At 39.9% G+C, this 23,176-nt stretch overlaps 1 protein-coding gene across 8 annotated transcripts in view; it reads left to right on the top strand.

Annotated features, from left to right (window-relative positions):
* Positions 1 to 23,176, top strand: part of DENND2C (DENN domain containing 2C) — a 91,136-nt gene that overhangs the window by 45,059 nt on the left and 22,901 nt on the right. For all 8 annotated transcript variants that reach the window (XM_047872718.1, XM_047872725.1, XM_047872719.1 and 5 more), the window contains 7 exons: positions 3,922 to 4,930; positions 5,454 to 5,590; positions 6,190 to 6,302; positions 6,945 to 7,115; positions 11,925 to 12,021; positions 17,327 to 17,371; positions 19,873 to 20,060. In XM_047872718.1, the coding sequence (XP_047728674.1) occupies positions 4,110 to 4,930; positions 5,454 to 5,590; positions 6,190 to 6,302; positions 6,945 to 7,115; positions 11,925 to 12,021; positions 17,327 to 17,371; positions 19,873 to 20,060 (1,572 nt within the window). In that variant the 5' untranslated portion in view covers positions 3,922 to 4,109. The remainder of the gene's footprint in view (positions 1 to 3,921; positions 4,931 to 5,453; positions 5,591 to 6,189; positions 6,303 to 6,944; positions 7,116 to 11,924; positions 12,022 to 17,326; positions 17,372 to 19,872; positions 20,061 to 23,176) is intronic.

Genomic DNA, 23,176 nt, shown 5'->3' on the forward strand with positions numbered 1-23,176 from the left:
CTCCCTCTCCCTTTGCCTCTTTCCCACTTGTGTGCATCCACACTCACACTCTCTCTCCCCTAAAATAAATAAACATTAAAATAAATAAGTAAAGGCATATCCTTTCATCAACTTTTAAACCAACTGTTAGAATGTTCCATATTCTTCCTATTTTGTCAGATACTTATATTTGATCAAATAAAATATTCTACAGGATTTGGAGCAAGACACTCTCCCATATAAGACTTGAGTTAGTAAAATAGAGCGTCAATATTCTCTTTCCCAAAGAGTATTTCACTTACCCGAATGAATTCAAATGGGTTTCTTTTAATATGCTAGAATCAGAATCTTATATATGATAAGTTATAGTATACATTACATTTTAAAATGATAAACTACAGTTGATGTGTTTCTTGGGTGAAGTAAATATTCAGAAAAGAAAAAAAAATAAAAACAAGGAGGCATTATTAAGGCTCACCTCTTCGGGAACAAAAAACAGAAAAAAGAGTTTGATTCGTATCCTTTATTTCAAGCATGCTGTTTTATTTTGAACTTTTAAATCGTGCCTGATTTTTCATGTTTGTACTTCTGCTCACTCGAGGAACTGTTTCTTCAGTTGAGATGCCCATTGTGGTTATTGAGCGCTCTACCCCCTCTTTTTGTGACTCCTCCCCGACTTCAGTAATCTTTAATGGATAGAGAAGGCTGACTCATCTGACTCATTTCATGCTATGAAGAGAAAAAAATTTTTTGAAGAATTGTTGAAGCGGTCATATTCTCTCAGTCTGTGTTTTTGTTAGATCTCTTCAAGCAAACTTGAGAAAGAAATCTCTAGGGACAAATGTGTGAGTTGGCTTTAGGGAGTTTTCTGAAGATGAAACTGTGGAGAGATCTAGGACTTGAAAACTGGGCCCCCATTTAGGGCTTAGAGTGTCCATGATAGTGGAAGTCAACACAAGAAACTGGGGAGGTGGGTGTGGGGTATAAAGGATCACACGGAGCCACATGAAGGAGGTGCTGAGGTGCAAGGTGGCTCCGAATTTAATTAGGTTAAAGTCAGACATGAGATGCCTATAGGAAAACAGCTGAGGCAATTCTTGGCTTAGTGAGCGATTCTTATTTTTTGGATGGGACAAAAACAGAACGTGTATATAGCTTATACCTAAGAACAGGGAAGCCACATTATAAAGAGTTTGATCTGTCAAAACTTGGAACTATGAAATCAGATATAAAGACAGATTCTCTATACTATGTATATAGGCAGCCATCTAGAATGCATTAAAACGTTTTTGTTTTTGAAATATTTTGTCCACTTTTTGAAAGCTACAGTGTATTAATACATACATTTAGAAGCAAGTAGCATTTCTCTTTATAATTCCTCCTGGGGCGCCTGGGTGGCTCAGTTGGTTAAGCATCTGACTTCAGCTCAGGTCGTGATCTCAGGGTTTGTGGGTTCAAGCCCCACGTTGGGCTCTGTGCTGACAGCTCGGAGCCTGGAGCCTGCCTCGGATTCTGTGTCTCCCTCTCTCTCTGCCCCTCCCCTGCTCATGCTGTGTCTGTCTGTCTGTCTCTCAAAAGTAAATAATAAACATTTAAAAATGTTTATAATTCCTGCTTATGTTAGGAGTGTCCCATGTTGCTCCGCTACTCCATTGCCACTGAAACACTATCAGTGCACATCATTCATATTTGTGTGTGAATCTCATAAAGTCAGCATTTGTTGCTAGCAATTTTCAAGTTAAAAATTTCTTTAGCCCTAAAAAAATTTTTTTTTGTTAGCTTTAGCAGATTTCATCTTTCTTCCCAGTTTGACCCATTCATACATTACATACATTCCTGCGTTACATACATTCACGTATTAACAAAGGAAAAGTAAAGAAAACATTAACAAGGATTGCTGACAACCTCTACTGGGCTCCTAGGAGAGAGAAAAATACTGTTGAGCCTTGAACGACACAGGTTTGAATTGTGTGTGTTATAATTCACTTATAGGTGGATATTTTTCTATAAATACAGTACAGTACTGTAAGTATATTTTTCTTCATTAAATTTTCTTAGAATTTTCTTCTCTCTCTGTTTATTGTAAGAATACAGTATACAATACATAGAACATACAAAATATGTATTAATCAGCTGTTTATGTTATCATTAAGGCTTCCTGCCAACTGGAGGCTGCTTTTGGGGGGGGAGTCAAAAGTTAGACGCAGATTTTCAACTCTGCAGAAGCTCATCCCGACCTCCATCAAGCATCAACTGTACTCCCATCTTGTCTATAGTGAAGAAAACCCAAGACTCAAGGACACCCTAAAACCCTTAGGAATCCTCTGTAAACATCAGAAGCAACAAAAGGATTTTCAGTTTTAGCAATGAGCAGTAACTGACTGGACCTTCAAATTGTATGCGTTAGTCTTTTACTGAGAGTTCTGGGCCTGGGTGCCAGATGGTGTGGGCGGGTCACACACAGCAGGGGCTGGGAGCTGTGGTGGCAGCAGCAAAAAAAAAAAAAAAAAAAGAGAGAGAGAGAGAGTTCTGCAGCAACAGCTTTGGTATTTTGGGGTTTTAGAGTTTTTTTCTTCCCACTCACATTAGTTCAATTTCTTAAGGTTATGTAGAATTTTCCTGCATTGGATCCTCATCAAAGGTTATTTGCTGGCAAAGCTGGTTTTCCTAGAAACTTGTAGGAATGGTTTAAATGGAAGTTGATAGAAGTCCTGATGAGCAGCTGCCCTGCCTGGAAGAAATTGTGTGTGTGAACTGTCAGCTGCACTGACAGAACTGGGCCAAGATATTTTCCTGCCTGTTAATCAAGGCCCCACAGACAAAGCTCAAGGAAGGATGACCCCTGCCTCAGGAAGTTTTGAATCAGCTACTATTAATAACCAGTATAGTCTGACTTGAGATCAGGTCTTTGCTCACTTGATAAGAAAAGTTCTTTGCCACATTTTACATTTGAGGAAACATTTATGAGCCTAAATGAGTGAAGCCTGTATGTGAAAGGAAGGAGTGTGTCAGTGGCTGTAAGTATTTTTGCCAATTTGGGCCAAGGGTGTGGTGGCAGAGATGTGGAAAGTTCAGTCAGTGACGAAATAGGTTATTATATTTTAAAGCAACTAATAGTTAATGGCACATTGGATGGTCTTTAGCACTGTGCAGACAGAGTCCTGTGCTGCTAATAGTAAAGCCGACATAAGAGGATGTGAAACGAGGGCTAGTGTTGTCCCCAACGTAGGACAAGGGGAAGAAATCAGGTATTCACGTGCTTCCAGACTAACTGGCTCTTCCTCTGGATGCATACATAAACCTTTTAGTTATTCGAGATGTATTTCAGTGTGTGTGCACTTTTTTTAATACTCTGCTGGTCTTTGTTTCCTTAAGAGAAGGTCCCATAAAGAATTGATTTTAGGGGCGCCTGGGTGGCTCAGTTGGTTGAGCATCAGACTTCAGCTCAGGTCATGATCTCGCGGTTCACGAGTTCAAACCCCACGTCGGGTTCTGTGCTGACAGCTCAGAACCTGGAGCCTGCTTCGGATTCTGTGTCTCCCTCTCTCTCTGCCCCTCCCCTGTTTGTGCCCTGTCTCTCTCCACCTCTCAAAAATAAATAAAATGTCAAAAAAATGAAAAAAAAAAGAATGGATTTTAACATTGTATACTACTACGTGTAATCTCGTATAAAACCTCAGTCTACCTAACTTTAGGAAATTAAATAAGGCAGAACATTAAAGCTGATAATTTGAGAAATATCACAAGTTAATATTTTCTCTGTATTATATCACCATCTTAGGAATGCCTTTATGGAGTTGAATTACTTAATGGATGACAGGCACATTTTTGCATGTGCAATGTAAATGAATTATTTAGGGATAGATAGAGGCAGTGTTTTAGTAGTCTTTAAATTAGGAAATTCTAAAACTGTGTTAACATATTCTTGTCTCATTTTAATAGGAACATTCAAGATAAAGTTGTAGCCATTTTCAACAAGGACCAGTGATTAAAATCCTTTTTAAAAAGAGACTTCCAAGTTAAACATGAAAGGAAAATACTAGAATTGCTTGGATTCTAACTGACAGGATAAAGAATACAGTATTTCACGGTTACTTATGATGGAACCTCAGTAGAATTCACACTTTGTCATGCACCCAACTGGGAACATGGATGCCGGTTTTTCTCGTTCTGCTCTTCAGACCCTGTCAAGAAGCCACTGCAAAAATATCAAACAAAAAATTTCTCAGTGGGAAGGAAGAACGAATGGTATATCTAACCCAGAAAGGTGGCACCCAAAGGACTTTGGAGTGAGGTATAATAACTGTCATCAAGAGATTCTTGAGAAAAATCCTGTTGCTGAGGGAAAGAGCAAAAAGTTGGATGCAGCCAACTCTCAAAATGTCGGTCTAGATATCAATGCAGATGCCAAAAGCCAGGACCAAACTGAGGGTGAAAGTGAGAAACATGAAGATGATCGTACACACCCATTTAGAAATGAATCAGAATCCAGTTGGGTATGTTCTCAGGTCAAACAGATTGAAAGCTGGAAAGACGTTTTGGATGCAGAGACTTCCTTACCTCCAGGAAATTTCTATACCTCACAGATACTGTGGAAGAAAATAGAGGCACTTCCCCCAGATAAAGTCTTCAATTTGGCTTTAGAACATTGTGACTCTTCAGAAAAAGAACTGAATTTCCAAGTTCCGGATAGTTCATATGGAATAACCAAGAGCTTAGAAAATATTTACTCTGAACCCGAGGGACAGGAATGTGGACCTTCTATAAATCCTTTGCCCAAGCCTCGTAGGACGTTCAGATATTTATCTGAGTCTGGTGTTGTGCCATGTAAAGAAAGAAACTGTGACAGAAAATACTGTGAAAATAATTCTTGTGCAGAGTCTTCTTTGGCCTCTTCTCAGGAACCCGAACCAAAGAAATATGGCAGACAAATCAGAGGGAGATCTAAAAGGTATGTTTTTATTTGCTAGGTGATGATTTCTAAGCATTGTCCTTACGGAACTACTTCCCTGCATGGGCTAGAGGCCTAGGTTGATTCTACAGATGTTGATTGACCCGAGGGGAAAGTACCTACAAAAGGAAATAGAAGTATAGGTAATATGTAAGACAGTGTATGGACCCAAGAGCATCAGAAAGACTTGAGTTTTATATTTTTAAGAATGTGTAGGGATGTAAGTATATTCTCTTCTGCTTCATTTGGGGCATGCTGGCTTTGGCTTCACTTTTCACTAGTGGGTTAACTTAATAAAGGTACACAATAAAGAACAAGAATGTAATTAGCCAAAAGCCTCCAATTTTCTCATGGTGCATGCCTATAGGGTACCAGCCTAGTTTATTATTCTCAAGTATCTGATAAAGCACCTTTGTAATTTTGCATGCAAGTCCTTTACTTATAGATGTCTCACTATCATACCAATTTAAAGAATACTAGAGTTTTAAAACATATAACTTTAAAATATATCTCCTTTCTTAAGGAAATCCTTTGAATTTGAGGATATTCAGCACTTTCGAAATCGGAACTCACAGAAGATTCATGAAGAACTTGGAAGAAATTCTGGCTCAGCACTTTATTATACGCAGTCTGAGGACAATATCTATGAGGATATCATATGTATGTGTCCACAAACTTTGCAATTAAATTTAATGAGTATGTATTTGGTGGTGGAGCTCTTAACTATAGGATGGTATTTTGTTTTATAACCATACATATCTTGTTGGGGAGAGGGCCGGGGCCGGGGGGTGGGGAGAGGGAGAGAGAGAAAGAATCTGAAGCAGTCCTCACGCCCAGTGCAAAGCCCGGCACAGGGCTTGACCTCACAATCCTGGGATCGTGACCTGAGCTGAAATCAAGAGTCAGACATTCAACCAACTAAGCTACCCAGGTGCCGCTAGATATTTCTTTTTAATACGGTAACTTTAGTCATATAAATTCTTTTGTTCTTGAATGGTTTTTACAGTTAGTTTAGTGGACTGCTCAGTTCAGAAGTAGATGTTTAGGTATAGTATTTTGAGAATGCTTTTAGCTCGGTTAGATGCCTGAGTGGTCTATAAACTTAAAGTGCCATTGATTTTGAGACCTACATCCCTATAGCAATATAGAATACGAAGCTGAACATATTCAGTCAGTTCTTTATTTCTTTTCCTAGCTGTAGTCACTTTGTTTCCATTTAACTATGTTTCTCTAAACTTTTTTTCCCATTATTTTTTAAGATCCCTCCAAAGAAAATCCATATGAAGATATTCCAATACAGCCTTTGCCCATGTGGAGATCTCCTTCGGCCTGGAAACTACCGCCCCCTAAAAGTGCTTTCAGAGCACCAAAGGTATGACCAAAGAATTAGTGTAAGAAAACATTAAATATAATTAATATAAGAAAACATAAGAATTTTGTTTATGATCTCCACAAAAAGATTAAAATGGTTTAACTAGGGCCAAGATGAAGAGGTTCTGAAATATGGGTTTTGTTGGTAGTGGTGGGTTTTTTGTTCTTTGGCGGGGGCGGGGTTTGGGCAGCACACAGCTTTTTGTGTGCTTTGGTTTGGGGGGAGTTTTTTTGTTCATTTACTAGCAGTTCAGAAAAATTAGAATATGAACACCTTTAAACAAGCCATGAGCTTTTCGTTCCAGTGTAGTTAACCACAGCTCCCCCTTAGTCTCACGACAGTCTGTGGCCTAAATTACCTGTCTCATCCCTGAAGGCATTTGTCACCCCTGCAGGCAAAGGCTGCCTGAGTTAATGAGGACTCTGAGCGGTTGTTTTCTGGAAATTTGATTACCTTGTAGTAGAACTTGGGATTAGAACCCTGAGGAATGTCTTTACAAATGGTCAAAAAAGGAATTATGGTATCCTCAATTGAGATGACTTTAAAGACAAGATAAATCTTTTTCTGAAATAACTTGGCCTTGAGAACATAGGCATTACCTAGATGATCTTACCCTTACTGGTACATCTTCTCCTGTTTTAGCTTCCTCCCAAACCTCAGTTCCTGCACCGGAAGACTATGGAACTGAAGACCTCCCAAGCTTTTTTACGCTCAAAGCTCACAAAGGATACCACTTTGCCTGTCACTTTAACGGAATGGAAGCTTTTCCGAGCTGGAGAAGTTGCAAACAGGAAAAGGAAAAATCTTCCAAGGGTAGGGACTCCAGTACTTTAATTCTTTGACCCTTACTTCATTTCCATAAATGAGAATAAATAAACTTTAGACTGGAACGAATCCTAGTTTAGAACTGATCTATTGGGATGAGAAGATTTGGAAAGCGGCCTTAAATTTTAGGTTTTTGCTCATGAAAGAAAAATGCGTGAGTGGCTTTTGCCAGGGTTTCTCTATGGATTTGGAAAATTGATTTTAGATGGAGGGTTCACTTCATTTACCTTAGCTCTCATTAAAATCAGCTGCCTGTGTCAAGGAAGCACTAGAATCTCCTATAAGAGGACATTCTACGATGCTGGCTTCAGTGTGGTTATTCTCACTCATATATATAATTGCTGAAGGGAACTGTTTTGTGCCTGAGTTTACACATTTTCAGTAATAACAAAATATGTACCTTTAATTTGGGGCAAAAATTTCCATTCAGCGGGAAGAGAAAGGAAATTTGACTCTTGGGAATAGAAATTATTAGCGATTACATTAAATAACTGATATCTCTCTCAAGGGGGAAAAGGCAGTAAATCTAAATTATGTTGACTAGTAGAACCAAATATTAGCTATTAGAACCAAAATGAAGAAACTGGGATTATTTGTAGACAGATACATGTTTTTTAAGACAGATATATTTTTTTTAAGGAGGGACACTTCAGAAACTGCATGACAGCATTTTTAAATGTTTATGTTACTTGGTTCTTCTGTAATTCAGAATGTTTTCAGGGTAACTATGTGGAAATGAAAAAAAAGAGCAGATCATTTAAATAGTCTTCCTTAATCCCATCTGAATTAGCAATATGTATCCATTTAGCACACAATTTTTGCACCTGATTTTAACATTAAACAAAAGTCACAGCTGTTTCTTAGTTTAGTAACTGCTGATTGGTTCCTTGGGAAATATTCTGTTCCACAATACTTTAATTCTTCCTATCTATTTCCTGCCCCTCCCTCCTTAATATGTGAAGAGTTAAAGACACACAGTTTTAAAAAAGCACTAAACAGATCTCTGTCAGTGAAACCAAAAAATCCTCAGCTGTTTAATCTCCTGTGTATGGTGAAGAATATGTAAAATCAGATGTTTAAAGAGTTGCTGGGCATTCTACAGTAGTCCTCTGATATATCATGCTGGCACAACAAAGCAGCCTCCCACATGCCCGGAGACAACAGATCATGTGTTCACAGGGGTGAGAATACAGACACAGAAGGAACTGCATTTAAGATATTGTCCTTGGAATGACATTAACAAAATATTTGGGAATAATAGATTGTAGATTTTAATGAGATTGAAGGAAATTTGCAGTTCTTTTAATTTCGTGCCTCAGTATTTTAGGTAACGTGGATCCCCCAAGTACTCAAAGCTTATTCTCTTTCTGATTATAGGTGATATTATCCAACTTTCCTTTTCTAATTTTTCCCCAGTGGTCTTTTTCAGAAGTGAGGTGGAAAAATATGACCATGAACTCTTACTCTTTTTTTTTTTTTTTAATTTTTTTTTTTTCAACGTTTATTTATTTTTGGGACAGAGAGAGACAGAGCATGAACGGGGGAGGGGCAGAGAGAGAGGGAGACACAGAATCGGAAACAGGCTCCAGGCTCTGAGCCATCAGCCCAGAGCCCGACGCGGGGCTCGAACTCACGGACCGCGAGATCGTGACCTGGCTGAAGTCGGACGCTCAACCGACTGCGCCACCCAGGCGCCCCATGAACTCTTACTCTTGACAATCAGGCAGGAACAAGCTGTTAGCATTTCTACTGCGACCCTCCTTGGATTAAATCCTATTAGGATGTTCTACTTGCAAATCAGATTTTGACTTCTCGGTATCTTCAGCAACAACATTCCATCAGGAAAGCAGTTTTCATTTACTTCCCCTTTGATGACTAGAGCTATCCCTGGAAAGGAAACTGGTTTCATAGTTTGAAAATCACTGATCTAGTCCATATGCCTGTTCCCCACCCTTCCTCTCTTTCCCTCCTGTGAAAGCCTGTGTGGGATTGTTTGCTACAATAGATTTCCTAATGTCTCATATTGTCGCGTCAAGTGTGTATAGCAATATGGTTTCTACCATTCCTTAGGAAGAATATTCTACAACATTTCCTACAACCTCAAGGTAACTCTTCCTAACTCATAACCAAAATTTCAATTTTGTTACTTTATCTCATAGTTTTCTAGAACAGATAGTTCCTTTCCTTTATAATATTTGAGTCTACTTTTGAGTATAATTTTCAGATGCTCATTAATAATTATACTATTTTTGTTCATTATGTCCCCAAAATACATGTTTACTTTCATATGTCTTTCCTTATAGCCCCTAACAATACCTTTTTATGTTGGATTCTCTTGTTTTTTTACAATGGTAATATTTAAGAACACTGGTAATTTTTCACTTGAATGGCAGCTACAAAAGTCTTTAAAAGAACAAACGCATCCAAAATGTGGGAATAATCTGCATATTGGAAGCACATGTTTCTCACATGTTATTTTTCTTGTGCTGGACTGATTCACTGCCTATGGATTGCCAGGATTGCTGGAGAAACAAGGACAAAAGAGAAAACAAGAACATTCTTCTCAAACTTTGTTGGCTCTTATGTTCCTAACAGTTGTAATTTGAGGCATTAAATATATTAAATCAGGATTAATAATTAAGAAAAAGCTTGGAATTTTAAGAAGAAAGAGAAATAAACATGGAAAACTAATGAATTCCTCTTTTTTATTTTTTTAAGTTTGTTTATTTAAGCAATCTCTTCACCCAATGTGGGACTCAAATTCACAACCCTAAGATAAAGAGCCGCGTGCTCTGACTGAGCCAGCCAGGCCTCCCAATTCCTCCTTTCAAAAGTGGCTGTTCACTGGGGTGCCTGGGTGGCTCAGTCTTAGGCTAAGTGTCTGACTTTGACTCAGGTCCATGACCTCACGGTTTGTGAGTTCAAGCCCTGCATTGGGCTCTGTGCTAGCCTGGAGCCTGCTTCAGATTCTGTGTCTTCCTCTCTCTCTGCCCTTCCCCCACTCATGTTCTGTCTCTCAAAAATAAATAAAAACATAAACATTTTTTTTAAAAAGTTGCTGTTCATCAGCTTGATTTTTTCCTCTTTTTTAAAAAAATTAAAAAAAATTTTTTTTAATCTTTATTTATTTTTGAGAGAGAGAGAGACACAGAGTGCAAGCGGGGGAGGAACAGAGAGAGAGGGAGACACAGAATCCGAAGCAGGCTCCAGGCTCTGAGCTGTCAGCACAGAGCCTGATGCGGGGCTTGAACTCACGAACCGTGAGATCATGACCTGAGCCGAAGTTGGACACCCAAACAACTGAGCCACCCAGGCGCCCCTGAAATATTTTTTTACTTGAGTACTGTTGACACATATTTCCTCCTTTTTAAAAGTTTTTTATTTTAGAGAGAGAGAGATATAGCACGCATGCACAAGCTGGGGAGAGGGGCAGAAGGAGAGAAAGAATCCAACTCAATCTCAGGCCCTGGGATCATGACCTGAGCCAAAATCAAGAGTCAGACACTCAACTGACTGAGCCACCCAGGAACCCCATCTTTCCTTTTTGAACCCTACTCTGTGTATGTGTGTCTGTGTTTGTCGGTGTCTATCTGTCTCTTTCACACACACCTCCCAGCAGCAAAGAAAAAAATTCTGAGTAATGTTTTTTAAACGGAACCTGGTTTTCATCCTAAAGCACATTTGAGAGCCTCCTATTTTTATGACACTTGTAAAATAAATTGTAATATTAGTGCTCCCAGTAACGAAGAGTATTTGCTTTAACAAAAGCGTTGTCAGCGTGATTATCTTTTTGTGAAGAATTCCTGGGAACAGAAATAACTGAGCCTTACCCCACCTTCCAAGTGGAAGGAGTATTCTGCTTCTCACTCTGGGTGATAGGAAAGGCTTGGTCAACAAATAGAGTGCATGGGACACCTGGGTGGCTCAGTTGGTTAAACGTCCAACTTCGGCTCAGATCATGATCTCACAGTTTCTGAGTTCCAGCCCCGCATTGGGCTCTGTGCTGACAGCTCAGAGCCTGGAGCCTGCTTCGGATTCTGTGTCTCCGCCTCTGTCTGCTCCTCCTGTGCTCATGCTCCGTCTCTCTCTGTCTCTCAATAATAAATAAACATTTAAAAAATTAAATAAATGAATGAATTTTAAAAAAAACAGAGTGCAATAGGCAGGTTTCTTGCATGTTGTGGTGTGGAGTGACAAGGAATCTCTCTAAGAGCCTGTGCTGGGTCCTTCTGGAAAGAAGATAGCCTTTCCTTCTCTACCCATGTTATATGGATTTTCTATTAGAACAACATATCATATTACTAAAGATCAGTTTAGATTCAAAATTGAAAAAATGTCAACGTTTTTACTTTTAAAAAGGATCTTTCTCTGAGTGAAAATCATTAGTAAATTAATATGAAAACTTGGTGTTGAATCTTTAAAAAAAAAAAAAAAAAAGGGAGGTACCCGGCTGGCTCCGTCAGTGGAGCATGTGACTCTTGATCTTGAGGTTGTAAGCTCAAGCCCCACGTTAGGCATAGAGATTACTTAAAAATAAAATTTTTATTATTTAAAAAAATTTTTTAATGTTTATTTATTTTTGAGAGAGAGGGAGAGTGCGTGAGCGTGGGAGGGGCAGAGAGAGAGGGAAGCAGAGGATTCGAGGCAGGCTCCGTGCTGTCCGCACTGAGCCTGATGTGGGGCTTGAACTCACAAACTGAAAGATCAAGACCTGAGCCAAAGTGGGACGTTTAACCAAATGAGCCACCCAAGTGTCTGGTGTTAGTTTTAACTTGTGCTTTGTTGGTCTTTTTTCAGCTCGTATTGAAAATTGCTGATGTATTTGAGTCTAAGAGAGGGAAAAAGAGGGTAAAGTTACACCCATACACTGGAAAAGACGTACCTCCCTCAAAAGGTAAGAATTGTTGCAGCTGTCCAGAGCTACCAGCATTTGAGGGGAGAGTCATATAACTTAACATTTATGTAAATTATAATTCTTGGTTTACTTTCCTATCTATCCCACTTAAATATAACTTCTTTAAGATAAGGGATTATTTCTTATTCTTCCTCAAATCCCTGCCAATGAGACTAATTTTCATAGGCAGATTGCATTATTTTATAATCCTACTTTGATTTATAGTCTCTTTCAGTATAGACCCTTTCAGTTAGACTCTCAGTAGAACCGAGAATATTAGGTATATAGAGACCACAGGTATGTGGCACAGAACTGGTAGTCATCTACTAAGTTCAGTAGTAGTTTCATCCTTCAGATGCCTAGATAAAACCTACATTGTCTTTTTAAAAAAAAAAAATTAATGTTTTTTTTATTTTTGAGAGAGACAGAGTGAGCAGGGAAAGGGCAGAGAGAGAGGGAGATAAAGAATCCAAGGCAGGCTCCAGGCTCTGAGCTGTCAGCACAGAGCCTGATGCGGGGCTCGGACTCACAAGTGGTGAGATCATGACCTGAGCTGCAGTTGGACATTTAACCAACCGAGCCACCCAGGAGACCCAAACCTTACATTGTCTTAATTAAGAAACCCCGAACATCCATAGTGAATTATTAGAATTTTCTGAGCCTCATGCAAGATTCTTAACTTGGTTTTCTGACAAAGAACATGCAGAATTTAGCAGTTTTTGTCAAGCGAGAAACAACAGCCAAGTCATAACCAGAGAAGAATGTTTCCTATTTTTGCCGACGTCCAAAGACAGAAATTTCTTAATTTCCCTTGAAAATCTGTTCTGCATTCCAACAATTACTATCTGAAAATAAAATCCTCCCTGCTCCAATTTGAGCCTCTTTCTTCTTACTCTAAAATCAACTAGTCACCATTTTAGATACAAGTTTCCATATTTTCAAAAGCAGTGATCAAAACATGTTCTAATCTTCTCTGCCGCAGAAGAAATCATTTTGGTTATTGCTGCTAATAGGAACCACTTAACGAATGAAGTAATAGATTTTCTACATACTTTATCTCATGTGTAACATATGACAACACTAGGACGCAGGGACTGTCCTTATTTTACAGAAGAAGAAGCTGAGCCAGTGGAGGAAGTGTCGGTTTGCAGAAAGGAGCATGGTACCATGAAGTCCTACCCTTTTCTGTCACCAACAGTTAGTCGCCATTTTTCTCATAAATCTTGATTTTTAGCAGTTTAATGATTTCTCCATGTGTTTTTTTTTTTCTCCTCAACAAGGATATTGTCAACGGCTTTTTATGTGTATATTTCAGAACTAGGTACAGAAGATGAAAACTGGTGCCAGCTATTATTCTGGACCCTTTTATTTTTTTTATTTATTTATTTTTCAACGTTTATTTATTTTTGGGACAGAGAGAGACAGAGCATGAACGGGGGAGGGGCAGAGAGAGAGGGAGACACAGAATCGGAAACAGGCTCCAGGCTCTGAGCCATCAGCCCAGAGCCTGACGCGGGGCTCGAACTCACGGACTGCGAGATCGTGACCTGGCTGAAGTCGGACGCTTAACCGACTGCGCCACCCAGGCGCCCCTATTCTGGACCCTTTTAGACTCATTATCACTAATCTTCTAAATAGCCTTTGTGGAAGACATTATTGTCAACTGTTTCTAGATAAGGAAATAAATTGTAAATTGCAAATTATGTAAGATTTCAAGACACTGGGGCCAAGACAAATTCTTATGAAACATTACCATTTTCCTAAATTAATAGCAGTCTACTGGCAGCTACATTCTCGATGCTTATGCTGCACTAAGTAGGTTCTTACTGATCTCTTACTTTATTTGTATGTCTTATGCCTTATGGATTAGGAACATTTCAGTAAATTTGGCTCTGAGATAAGTTTTGAAAAGCCAAGTCTTTTTTTCTCTGTATCGTTATTGAAAAAAACTCGACAGAATGAATTGTGAACTTACAACAATCCCTAAATTCTAACTCTTCCCCACAAGTGTGTTTTTCTTTTGCAAGGCTCAAAGAAAATATGCATTTACCCAGCCTCTGTAACCAACTCCTCCTGTGGGCCTGAGGAAGTTGTCTCATGCCTGAGGATCTCTTGGCTCCACAGTTAACATTTTCAGATTTTGTTTTCCTCCTTAAGCTTTTGTCTGTAGATCAACAATGACTGGTAGAACCAGATAATTGTATTTACCTACTCTGTCAGTACATGCTAGGTTTTACTGAATCTGTTCCAACCTAAACATTTCTTAACTTTTAGTTATCAGTTGTTACAAAATGATTTATTGCCCTTCTTCAGTTCTGTCATTATAATTTTGTGTGTTGAAGTCACGTGTAAAAAACGGACAACCTATTTCTTTTTTGATCCCTGTAGATTCTAAATAGATTTTCCTATTGGCTTGTAAGCAAGCCCCTTAACCATCATTCAGTTTCTTGGAACACGGATCATCAAAACCTACAGATGTGAATAGAGGAAAGCCACCTAAATGAGCTTTTGTAGGGTCTCTCCCTTCCTTTCCCCTTTCATTTCTTTCTTTCCAGACACTTGATAGGCCCCTAAGAAGTGCCTGATGCTAAGGACACAAACAGGACTCAGGAGCTCACGATGTTTGTTCCTTCATGCTGAGTAATACGTCATAGCTCCAGTGTGCTTTCTATCATGGTGGTTAATTTGAAGTTTAAAGCCTATAAGATGGTAGCTACACTTGCAGTGAGCACAGCATAATGTATGCACTTGTCAATGGCTATATTGCACACCTGAAATGTATACAAGAGCATGGGACTATTGGCCATGAGTTCAAGCCCCACATTGAGCATGGAGCCTACTACAAATAAATTAATTTTTAAAAATATTTTAAGTTTATTTATTTATTTTCAGAGAGAGAGAGCACAGGCATGTGAGTGGGGGAGGGGCAGAGAGATAGAGGGAGAGAGGATTCCAAGCAGGTTCTGCACTGACAGCGCCTGACCATGACCCAAGCCAAGATCGAAAGTCGGACACTCAACTGAGCCACCCAGGTGCCCCTAAAAAAGTTTTTTTTTAGTAAAAGAAAAAGGGGGCGCCTGATAGGCTCAATCAGTAGAGCATGCAACTCTTGATCTCAGGGTGGTGAGTTCAAGCCCCATGTTTGGGTATGGAGCCTACTTAAAAAAAAATTCAAACCCCCAAAACCTATACAGTACACAGTATTTAAATAGGTACTTTTTCTGTTACATGTCTTATGAGGAAGCAACATTTTTTAACATTCTCTTATTCTTTATCATAAAATTTAAATGAGCACAGGAAATATTAAAATAATGTAGAATGAGAAAAAAATGAAAACCCAAGGTTTCCCAAACCTCCTACTACTCCCAGAAAATTTTATGCACATGCAAATAGTTTTTTCTACCCAAATAGTTTTTTTTTAAAGAGGAGTGAATAATTCAAGTGTGTTGTTTATTTATTTTTTAAATGTTTATTTAATTTTGAGAGAAAGAGAGAGTGCTCGTGGGGGAGGGAGTCACAGAATCCGAAGCAGGCTCCTGGATCCAAGCTGTCAGCACAGAGCCCAGTGCGGGGCTCAAACCCACAAATTGCGAGGTCATGATCTGAGCCAAAGTCGGACACTCAACTGACTGAGCCACCCAGGCGCCCCTATCCAAATAGTTTTTTATACCATTCAGACTTTGTATATCTTGCTTTAAATAAAAAAAAAATTAATATATCTCAGAGCTCTTTTAGTATCAACACATAATAGACATTTTGGTTGTTTCACACTTTATTTAACCTATGGATATTGAAGTTCTGTGTGTATATATATTGTTTTGCTCTGCAAACAATGCTGCATTATATATCTTTTTGTATATAACTTTGTATATTGGTAAGAATACAGCTATAGAATCAGTACCTAGCATTGGACTTAACCAAAAAATATGTACATGTAAAATTTTTATGACTTCTGCCAAATTGCCCCACAGATTATAATAACTGCTTATATTTCTACGGACAGCATTTGAAAATGACTTTTTCACATAATCTTTACTAATACTGTGTTTTATTAAAGTTTTTTATTTTTTCCCATGGCACGGTTGAATACTGTAGCTTATTTATTATTTTAATTTACATTTCTTTAATTTTAAATTTGGACAGTTGTCATGTCGTGCTTATAGAAAGTTATAAATCTTTTTGTATAGATTGCCTATTCCTACCCTTTATTCCTTTTTCTGTTGTGCTATAATTTTTCTAATTCATTTGTAACAGCTATTTGAGTATGAAGACATTTATCCTTGTGTCTGCAATGTGTATTACAGTTATTTTCCCAGTCTATCATTCACCTTTTGAATTTAGTAATTTTTATTAGGGAGAAATTTCCATTTTTATATCATCAAGCTTATATTTTTTTCATTTATGACTCCTAGCCTTGTTTTTCTTGCTACAGAAAGTCCTATTTGTGTACTTAGCATCACACACCCCTTAGTAACCTCTGGAAGTGTCTGGAAAGAAAGAAAAGGGAAAGGAAAGCAGGTTACAGAAAGATTTTTCCCTGTCTGTGCACTTTTAAATTATGCTTTAACTTTTCAGACGTAATCTAGAAATTTTTCATTCACTTGTTCAGAAAGCTCTGTGTATAAGTGTGTGTGTGTGTGTGTGTGTGTGTATGTGTGTAAATTGGCCATGTGTCTAGCACTGTGGTGCAAAATACCCCCTTGTAAAAGCATAGCTTCTTATAACCAAGGTACTTAAAATCTGGGGAAAATAAGAGCAGTTCAAAGCAGACTGAGCACTGTAAGAATTCGGAGTAAAGGAATGCTGAATTTGGCCTGGAAGTAGCTTAGAAGCACCATAAAGTAGCTCAGATGTTTCTCCGTAAATTTATGTGGTTATCCCTCTGAGCCCCACATGTCCCTTTTACTCTGAATTCATGGTTAGTTCTGTGTTGAGGTTTTTATTTAGCCAGGTTGGTGTCTACCTTTGATATCTTGTTTGGGAATATAAGGACAAGGACATGAATGTAGCAATAGAATCTATTCTGAGCCAGACTTCTTAGAATCAGGGATGAGCTGGGAGCTGAGGAGGGGGGTGGGGTGTGGGAAGGAGCTAGAGTAGATTAGTTGCCCCTCTGGTCGTGAGCGGCTGTTTTCTTTTGTGACTGCCCTACCCGGTTGTAACCAGGTGGTCTGGAGAACGGCTCAGCGTCCTTATTACCCCTGACTCCAGGGCTCCCGGCCCATGGAGACTTTTGCACTGTTCTCATCCCCATGGACTCCCTACTGTCGGACAAGACAAATAGAAACTCTTTCTCTCTTTTCAGGTGAAACCAGTGGGAACGAAAGTGATGCGGAGTATCTGCCAAAGAGTGAGTGAGTCAGTGGGGCTGCTCCCTTTCTCGTGATGATCATGGTCATGGGTGGAGTAGCACCTGCCTTTGGGATTGAGCATGTTTTTCCCACATTCAGCTTTATTTAGTGGGTGATATTTTTATGATAAGACCTGCTGAAATTTGGGGGACTAAGCAGTACACTGTTAGATGTTCGACAGCGTTAAAAACCTCCCGTGGTGGAATGAGGCAAACAGTACGGCTCTTAAGACGGAGTGTTCTTAGGGGAGCAGCGAAACTGCATGTTCAGACATAGGTGCAGGAGTTTCCCAGCAGCCAAAACAGAGTATGTGAATCATCCTCTGAGACAAATACATACCATTAAATATCTAATTTTTCATAATCACTCAAGTGTACTTATTTAACTTTGACATCTCTGATACTGAGATAGGAAATATCGATCCATCTCTCATTTACAGACATTTACTTATATTACAAATTATTGTGCCGTTTGCTTTCTGCTAGCACATAGAATCTGCCATACATTTTTTGACTGTATGTGTTCAGACATATCATGGTCTCTGTATCCTTCACGTAATGGATTTTCATAGCAAATTATATAGTTCCTGTTTCACTGACTGACATATCGAGGCATGGAGACAGTCAGAGACATGAATTGTCAAAGCTGAGTGTAAGGCAGTTCCGAGTCTGATACTCGGGTCTTATGATTAATAGTCATGTGCTCTCTCCGTTGGCCTGATTGCTTCAGGTGTTTGATTCTGGAGCCTTACTAAGGTGAAACTTAAGTCATCATCAAGTTCAGCCTGGATGTGTAAGGATGACAGAGCTAATGCCGTTGCTGCTGAGAAACAGGACGTAAAATTTTCTTGATTTGAACTGAGCTTTGCCTAGAGCACTAAATGTACTGGATAGTTCGGGGGAGCCATTTCGAGATGAATTTTAAAGTGTTCTTAATATTTGATCCGTGGTGTAACTTCTTTGGGGGCAGAATGTGTCACATCTCAAAAGAGAAGCAAACAATTAGTCAGAGGCTGCGTCTTTCGATCGTGGCTCAGAATAACACATCATCAACTCTCTGGGCCACTTAGACTATTTCTTCTGCAAGTTCTGCATTTCCTCTACAGGAGACTACCCCAAATTGTCCACAGTTTGGAGATAAATGAGAATAAAGGATAAATGCTACCCAGTTTTGAGTGGAATTTCTCATATTTAAGTAGTATGCTTCCATAATTTCATTCTTTTGAGAAATAGTCTATTAATAGGTGTCTTCTTTTGGTTCATTTTTCCCCTCTTGGATTTAACACCATATATTGATGTAAGCATGTGTCCGTTGTCAGTAATATATGCCAAGGAGAGAAGGGTAAAAGGCAGTTTCTTTAATGTGAGGATATTTATTTTAATTTTATCAAACTCATCTTTTTGTGTACTTAGCCTCTGTAGGACTCTGTTCTTTTATCAGATCTTCCCCCCAGCGTGTACACACACACACACACACACACACACACACACACACACACACACGTGATTTCATGGTCCCAATGATGAGGGAAACAAAGGCAAGAGAAATGCAGCTTAAAGTAAATTTCCTTACAGCCTGCAGCCTACTGATAGACACCTGAAATATGCAGAGCGTGGCCTTCCTCAAGGAATTCATGGCTGCCTTCCTGCCTTAATGTCTATGTTTTATTAAAAACTAAAAGTAGAGGCACCTGGGTGGTTCAGTTGGTTAAGCGTCTGACTCTTGATTTTGGCTGTGGTCATGATCTCACAGTTTGTGAGTTCGAGCTGCACATTGGGCTTCGGGCTGGCAGTGTGGAGCCTGCTTGGGATTCTCTCTCTCCCTCTCTCTCTCTCTGCTCCCCTTCCCTCAAAATTAATAAATAAACTTAAAAAAAAAAAACCCTAAAAGCAACCTTATCTTGACAATAGTTATATCTTCAGGGTCCTGGAAGACCCTGCCTTTAGCATCCGGAAATTCCTTAGAAACTCGCTTCATTCTCTATCCCCCCTCCCTCCACACACTCAAAAGTATATAATCAGTCTCTCCTCACAACCCCAGTGCAGCTCTTTCTGCCCACGGGTCCTGTGCCCATGCTATAATAAAACCTCATTTTTGCACCAAAAACGTCTCAAGAATTCTTTCTCAGTCGTTTACTCACAAACCCCGCTTCATAATTTCATCACCAGCCAGTGGCATCTGTTGTCAGGCCAGTGCTTTCACCTGACGTTTTCCACGTATCCTGGTGTTACGCTGCGGAAGATGGGAGAGCACAGAATATGTGTTGGGACGCACCTAGAGTATCGGTTGGGACACCGCGGGCTCCTGGGCGCTTGTGAGACTCTGTACTTGTTCCCCAAGTATGTCATAGCCCTCGCAGGGCTGTGTGGCAGACGTCGGTTAGTCAGCACTCCGTCAGCAATGACTGGGTGAAGATTAGTCCATATGGGTCATGACCTCTGGGCGCTGGAGGGAAGATGGGGCTACAAAGGAAAAACAGTGCTCCCTGATTTCATTGCAGACCGCCACAAGCGCTTAGCCCAGCTCCAGCAGTCTTCCAAGAGGAATCCTCACTACCAGACCTTAGAGAGGGATCTTATTGAATTACAGGAGCAGCAGCTCTTTGAACTTTTTGTGGTGGTGTCCCTCCAGAAGAAGCCATCAGAAATAAGCTACATTCCCCAGGTCATACAGCAGTTCCCTGGCAAGGTAGGTACTTGGTACCTTGACTTGGTAGGGAGACCAAGAGGCGTCCAGGAGTGTTCTCGTATCTCTGTGTTTTATCTCCGCTCTTCTTTCTATTGTGATCTCAAGCAGCTTTTACTAACACTGTACCTTTTGTAGGATCTGGTAAGTGACTCTGGTGACATCTCACGTCTGGCCTGAGCTGCAAACAAGGGCAAAAACTTATTATCCAAATTGTTTGTTTTATTTATTTATTTTTTTTTGCTCTGCTGTTTACTAAGTGCCCTTTAGCAAGTTGCAAAACCTCAGTTTTCTCATTCTTTTTTTTTTTTTAATGTTTATTTTTGACAGAGAGACAGAGCATGAGCGGGGGAGGGGCAGAGAGAGGGGGAGACACAGAATCTGAAGCAGGCTCCAGGCTCTGAGCTGTCAGCACAGAGTCTGGCGCGGGGCTCAAACTCACAGACCGTGAGATCATGACCTGAGCCGAAGTCGGACGCTCAACCGACTGAGCCACCCAGGCACCCCTCAGTTTTCTCATTCTTGAAGAGGGGAACAGTAAATACGACAGAACAGGGTAGCAGTTTAGAGCATGGACTCTAAGCCAACTCTCTGCACCTGCCACTAATTAGCACTGTGACTTTGAGCAGTTAACTGCTCTGTGCCTTGGTTTCTTCATTTGTAAAATGGAGGTAATCATAATAATGTCTATCCCATTGAGTTGCAGTGAGGATTAAATGAGCTGTATAAAGCACTTAGAATAGTGTCTAGCATATAGGCAGCACTATAGAATGTTATCCATTATTAGTGAGGGTTTAATAAGATAATGTATTTAAAGTGCTTAACACAGTCCCTGGCACATAGTAAGCACTTCATACATGGTGGCTATTATTAACAAATATTATTTGATTTTCTCTGTCTTATGCCTGAGAGGGCATAACATTAAAAAGCAAACAGAAACCCCACACTGTAGGTTGAGAGAGAAACCACAGAAGAAAACAAAAAGTTTTATAGTTTATTTTGTATTTAATTTTTCCTGCTTTTTGAACAACGGGTCCACAGTTGTTGTTTTTTTTTTTCAACGTTTATTTATTTTTGGGACAGAGAGAGACAGAGCATGAACGGGGGAGGGGCAGAGAGAGAGGGAGACACAGAATCGGAAACAGGCTCCAGGCTCTGAGCCATCAGCCCAGAGCCTGACTCGGGGCTCGAACTCACGGACCGCGAGATCGTGACCTGGCTGAAGTCAGACGCTTAACCGACTGCGCCACCCAGGCGCCCCTAACGGGTCTACAGTTTCATCTTGCAACTGTGCTCTGCAAATTATGTAATGAGCCTTGGTAAGGCGTGATCCCTTTAAATAGGGAATCTCCTCACTCTCCATCTTAATACTTGGACCATGTCTCTTATTTAAGTTATCTGCTCAGATGCTTTAGGAACTTGAGATTTAAACCCCGACTTACGTGTTTCACCAAAAAAAGCTAGGGGAGCACAACTGTACTGGAATGGAATCTAAGAGACATTTCCTGCATAAATTCTCATTAGAAAAAAAAAAGTGCTAGGGCACCTGGGTGCCTCAGTTGGTTAAGCGTTTAACTTTGGCTCAGGTCATGATCTCGTGATTCATGGGTTTGAGCCTCGCATTGGGCTCTGCACTGGCAGTGCGGAACCTGCTTGGGATTCCCTCTCTCCCTCTCTTTCTCCACCCCTCCTCCCCTTTCTCTCTCTTTCTCTCTCTCTCTCTCAGAAAAAAATAACCTTAAAAAAAAGTGCTCAACCACATTCCTACTGTAAACAAAACTGTTTAATTTCTTTTTTTATTTAAAAAAATTTTTTTTCAACGTTTTTTATTTATTTTTGGGACAGAGAGAGACAGAGCATGAACGGGGGAGGGGCAGAGAGAGAGGGAGACACAGAATCGGAAGCAGGCTCCAGGCTCCGAGCCATCAGCCCAGAGCCTGACGCGGGGCTCGAACTCACGGACCGCAAGATCGTGACCTGGCTGAAGTCGGACACTTAACCGACTGCGCCACCCAAGCGCCCCTGAAACTGTTTAATTTCTTATAAAATTCTTCAGTGTAGCCTGAGAGCCACAGTGTCACAACACTGAACCATGGAAGTCTAAAATGATGTAATGCAGATAGTCTTGAAGAGTCCAATTTCCCATAAAGAGAAGCTTAATTTTTTTTTTCCGATTTTTCAATCAGTCTTACCTTTGCAGAAATCTCGAGGTTGAACATTGTTTTTCAACAAAGCCTGAATTAACGGGCTCAGAGCCAGATAAGGACCCAGCTGAGTCTGGCAGGGATTCAGGGATGTTTCTAAGCAAATTACTTAGCATCCTTGTGCATTAGGCTCCCATAAGTTGAGGGAGAGAGCTGACCAAGTCTCTCTTGATTGCGTGTGGAAAACCCTAAATGAAGACGATTCCGAGTCATTTAACAATGTAAAAATAATAGGAGGTGAGACAACTGAACTTTTGTTAGAATGCTTTTCCATTTCTGAAGAGCTAAATGAATGTCTAGGTGACTCAGAATGGCTGCATGTTTTGTTTCAGAAATTAAATTAAAGGAATAATTTGTATTAGTTACATGAGGGTACTATGGCTATAATAGACTTATTTTCTGCTTGTTTCCATACTAATTTTTAAATGTCTTTTGGTTTAACTAAATTTAGATTGTTCTTTTAAGTATGATACCAGACTTGCACACAAAGGCCTTCCACGCTAAAATTTCACAGGAAGTTGCAAACTAGTAATTAGTTAGCAAAGATTATATGCTAAAGGAAATGATTATATATGGGATAGATTCTAAAAATAGTATCTTTTCTTTTTTTTTTAATTTTTTAACGTTTATTTATTTTTGAGACAGAGAGAGACAGAGCATGAATGGGGGGAGGGTCAGAGAGAGAGGGAGACACAGAATCGGAAGCAGGCTCCAGGCTCCGAGCTGTCAGCACAGAGCCCGACGCGGGACTCGAACTCACGAACCGTGAGATCATGACCTGAGCCGAAGTCGGACACCTAACCGACTGAGCCACCCAGGCGCCCCAAAATAGTATCTTTTCTAAATAACATTCAAAACACCTTTGACTATTGATCAGAGAGTGTCTGGCACTAACTGGGCTTTTGCTATCAGTGT

Source organism: Prionailurus viverrinus, chromosome C1, assembly GCF_022837055.1.
Source record: "Prionailurus viverrinus isolate Anna chromosome C1, UM_Priviv_1.0, whole genome shotgun sequence".
Classification (NCBI taxonomy): domain Eukaryota; kingdom Metazoa; phylum Chordata; class Mammalia; order Carnivora; family Felidae; genus Prionailurus; species Prionailurus viverrinus.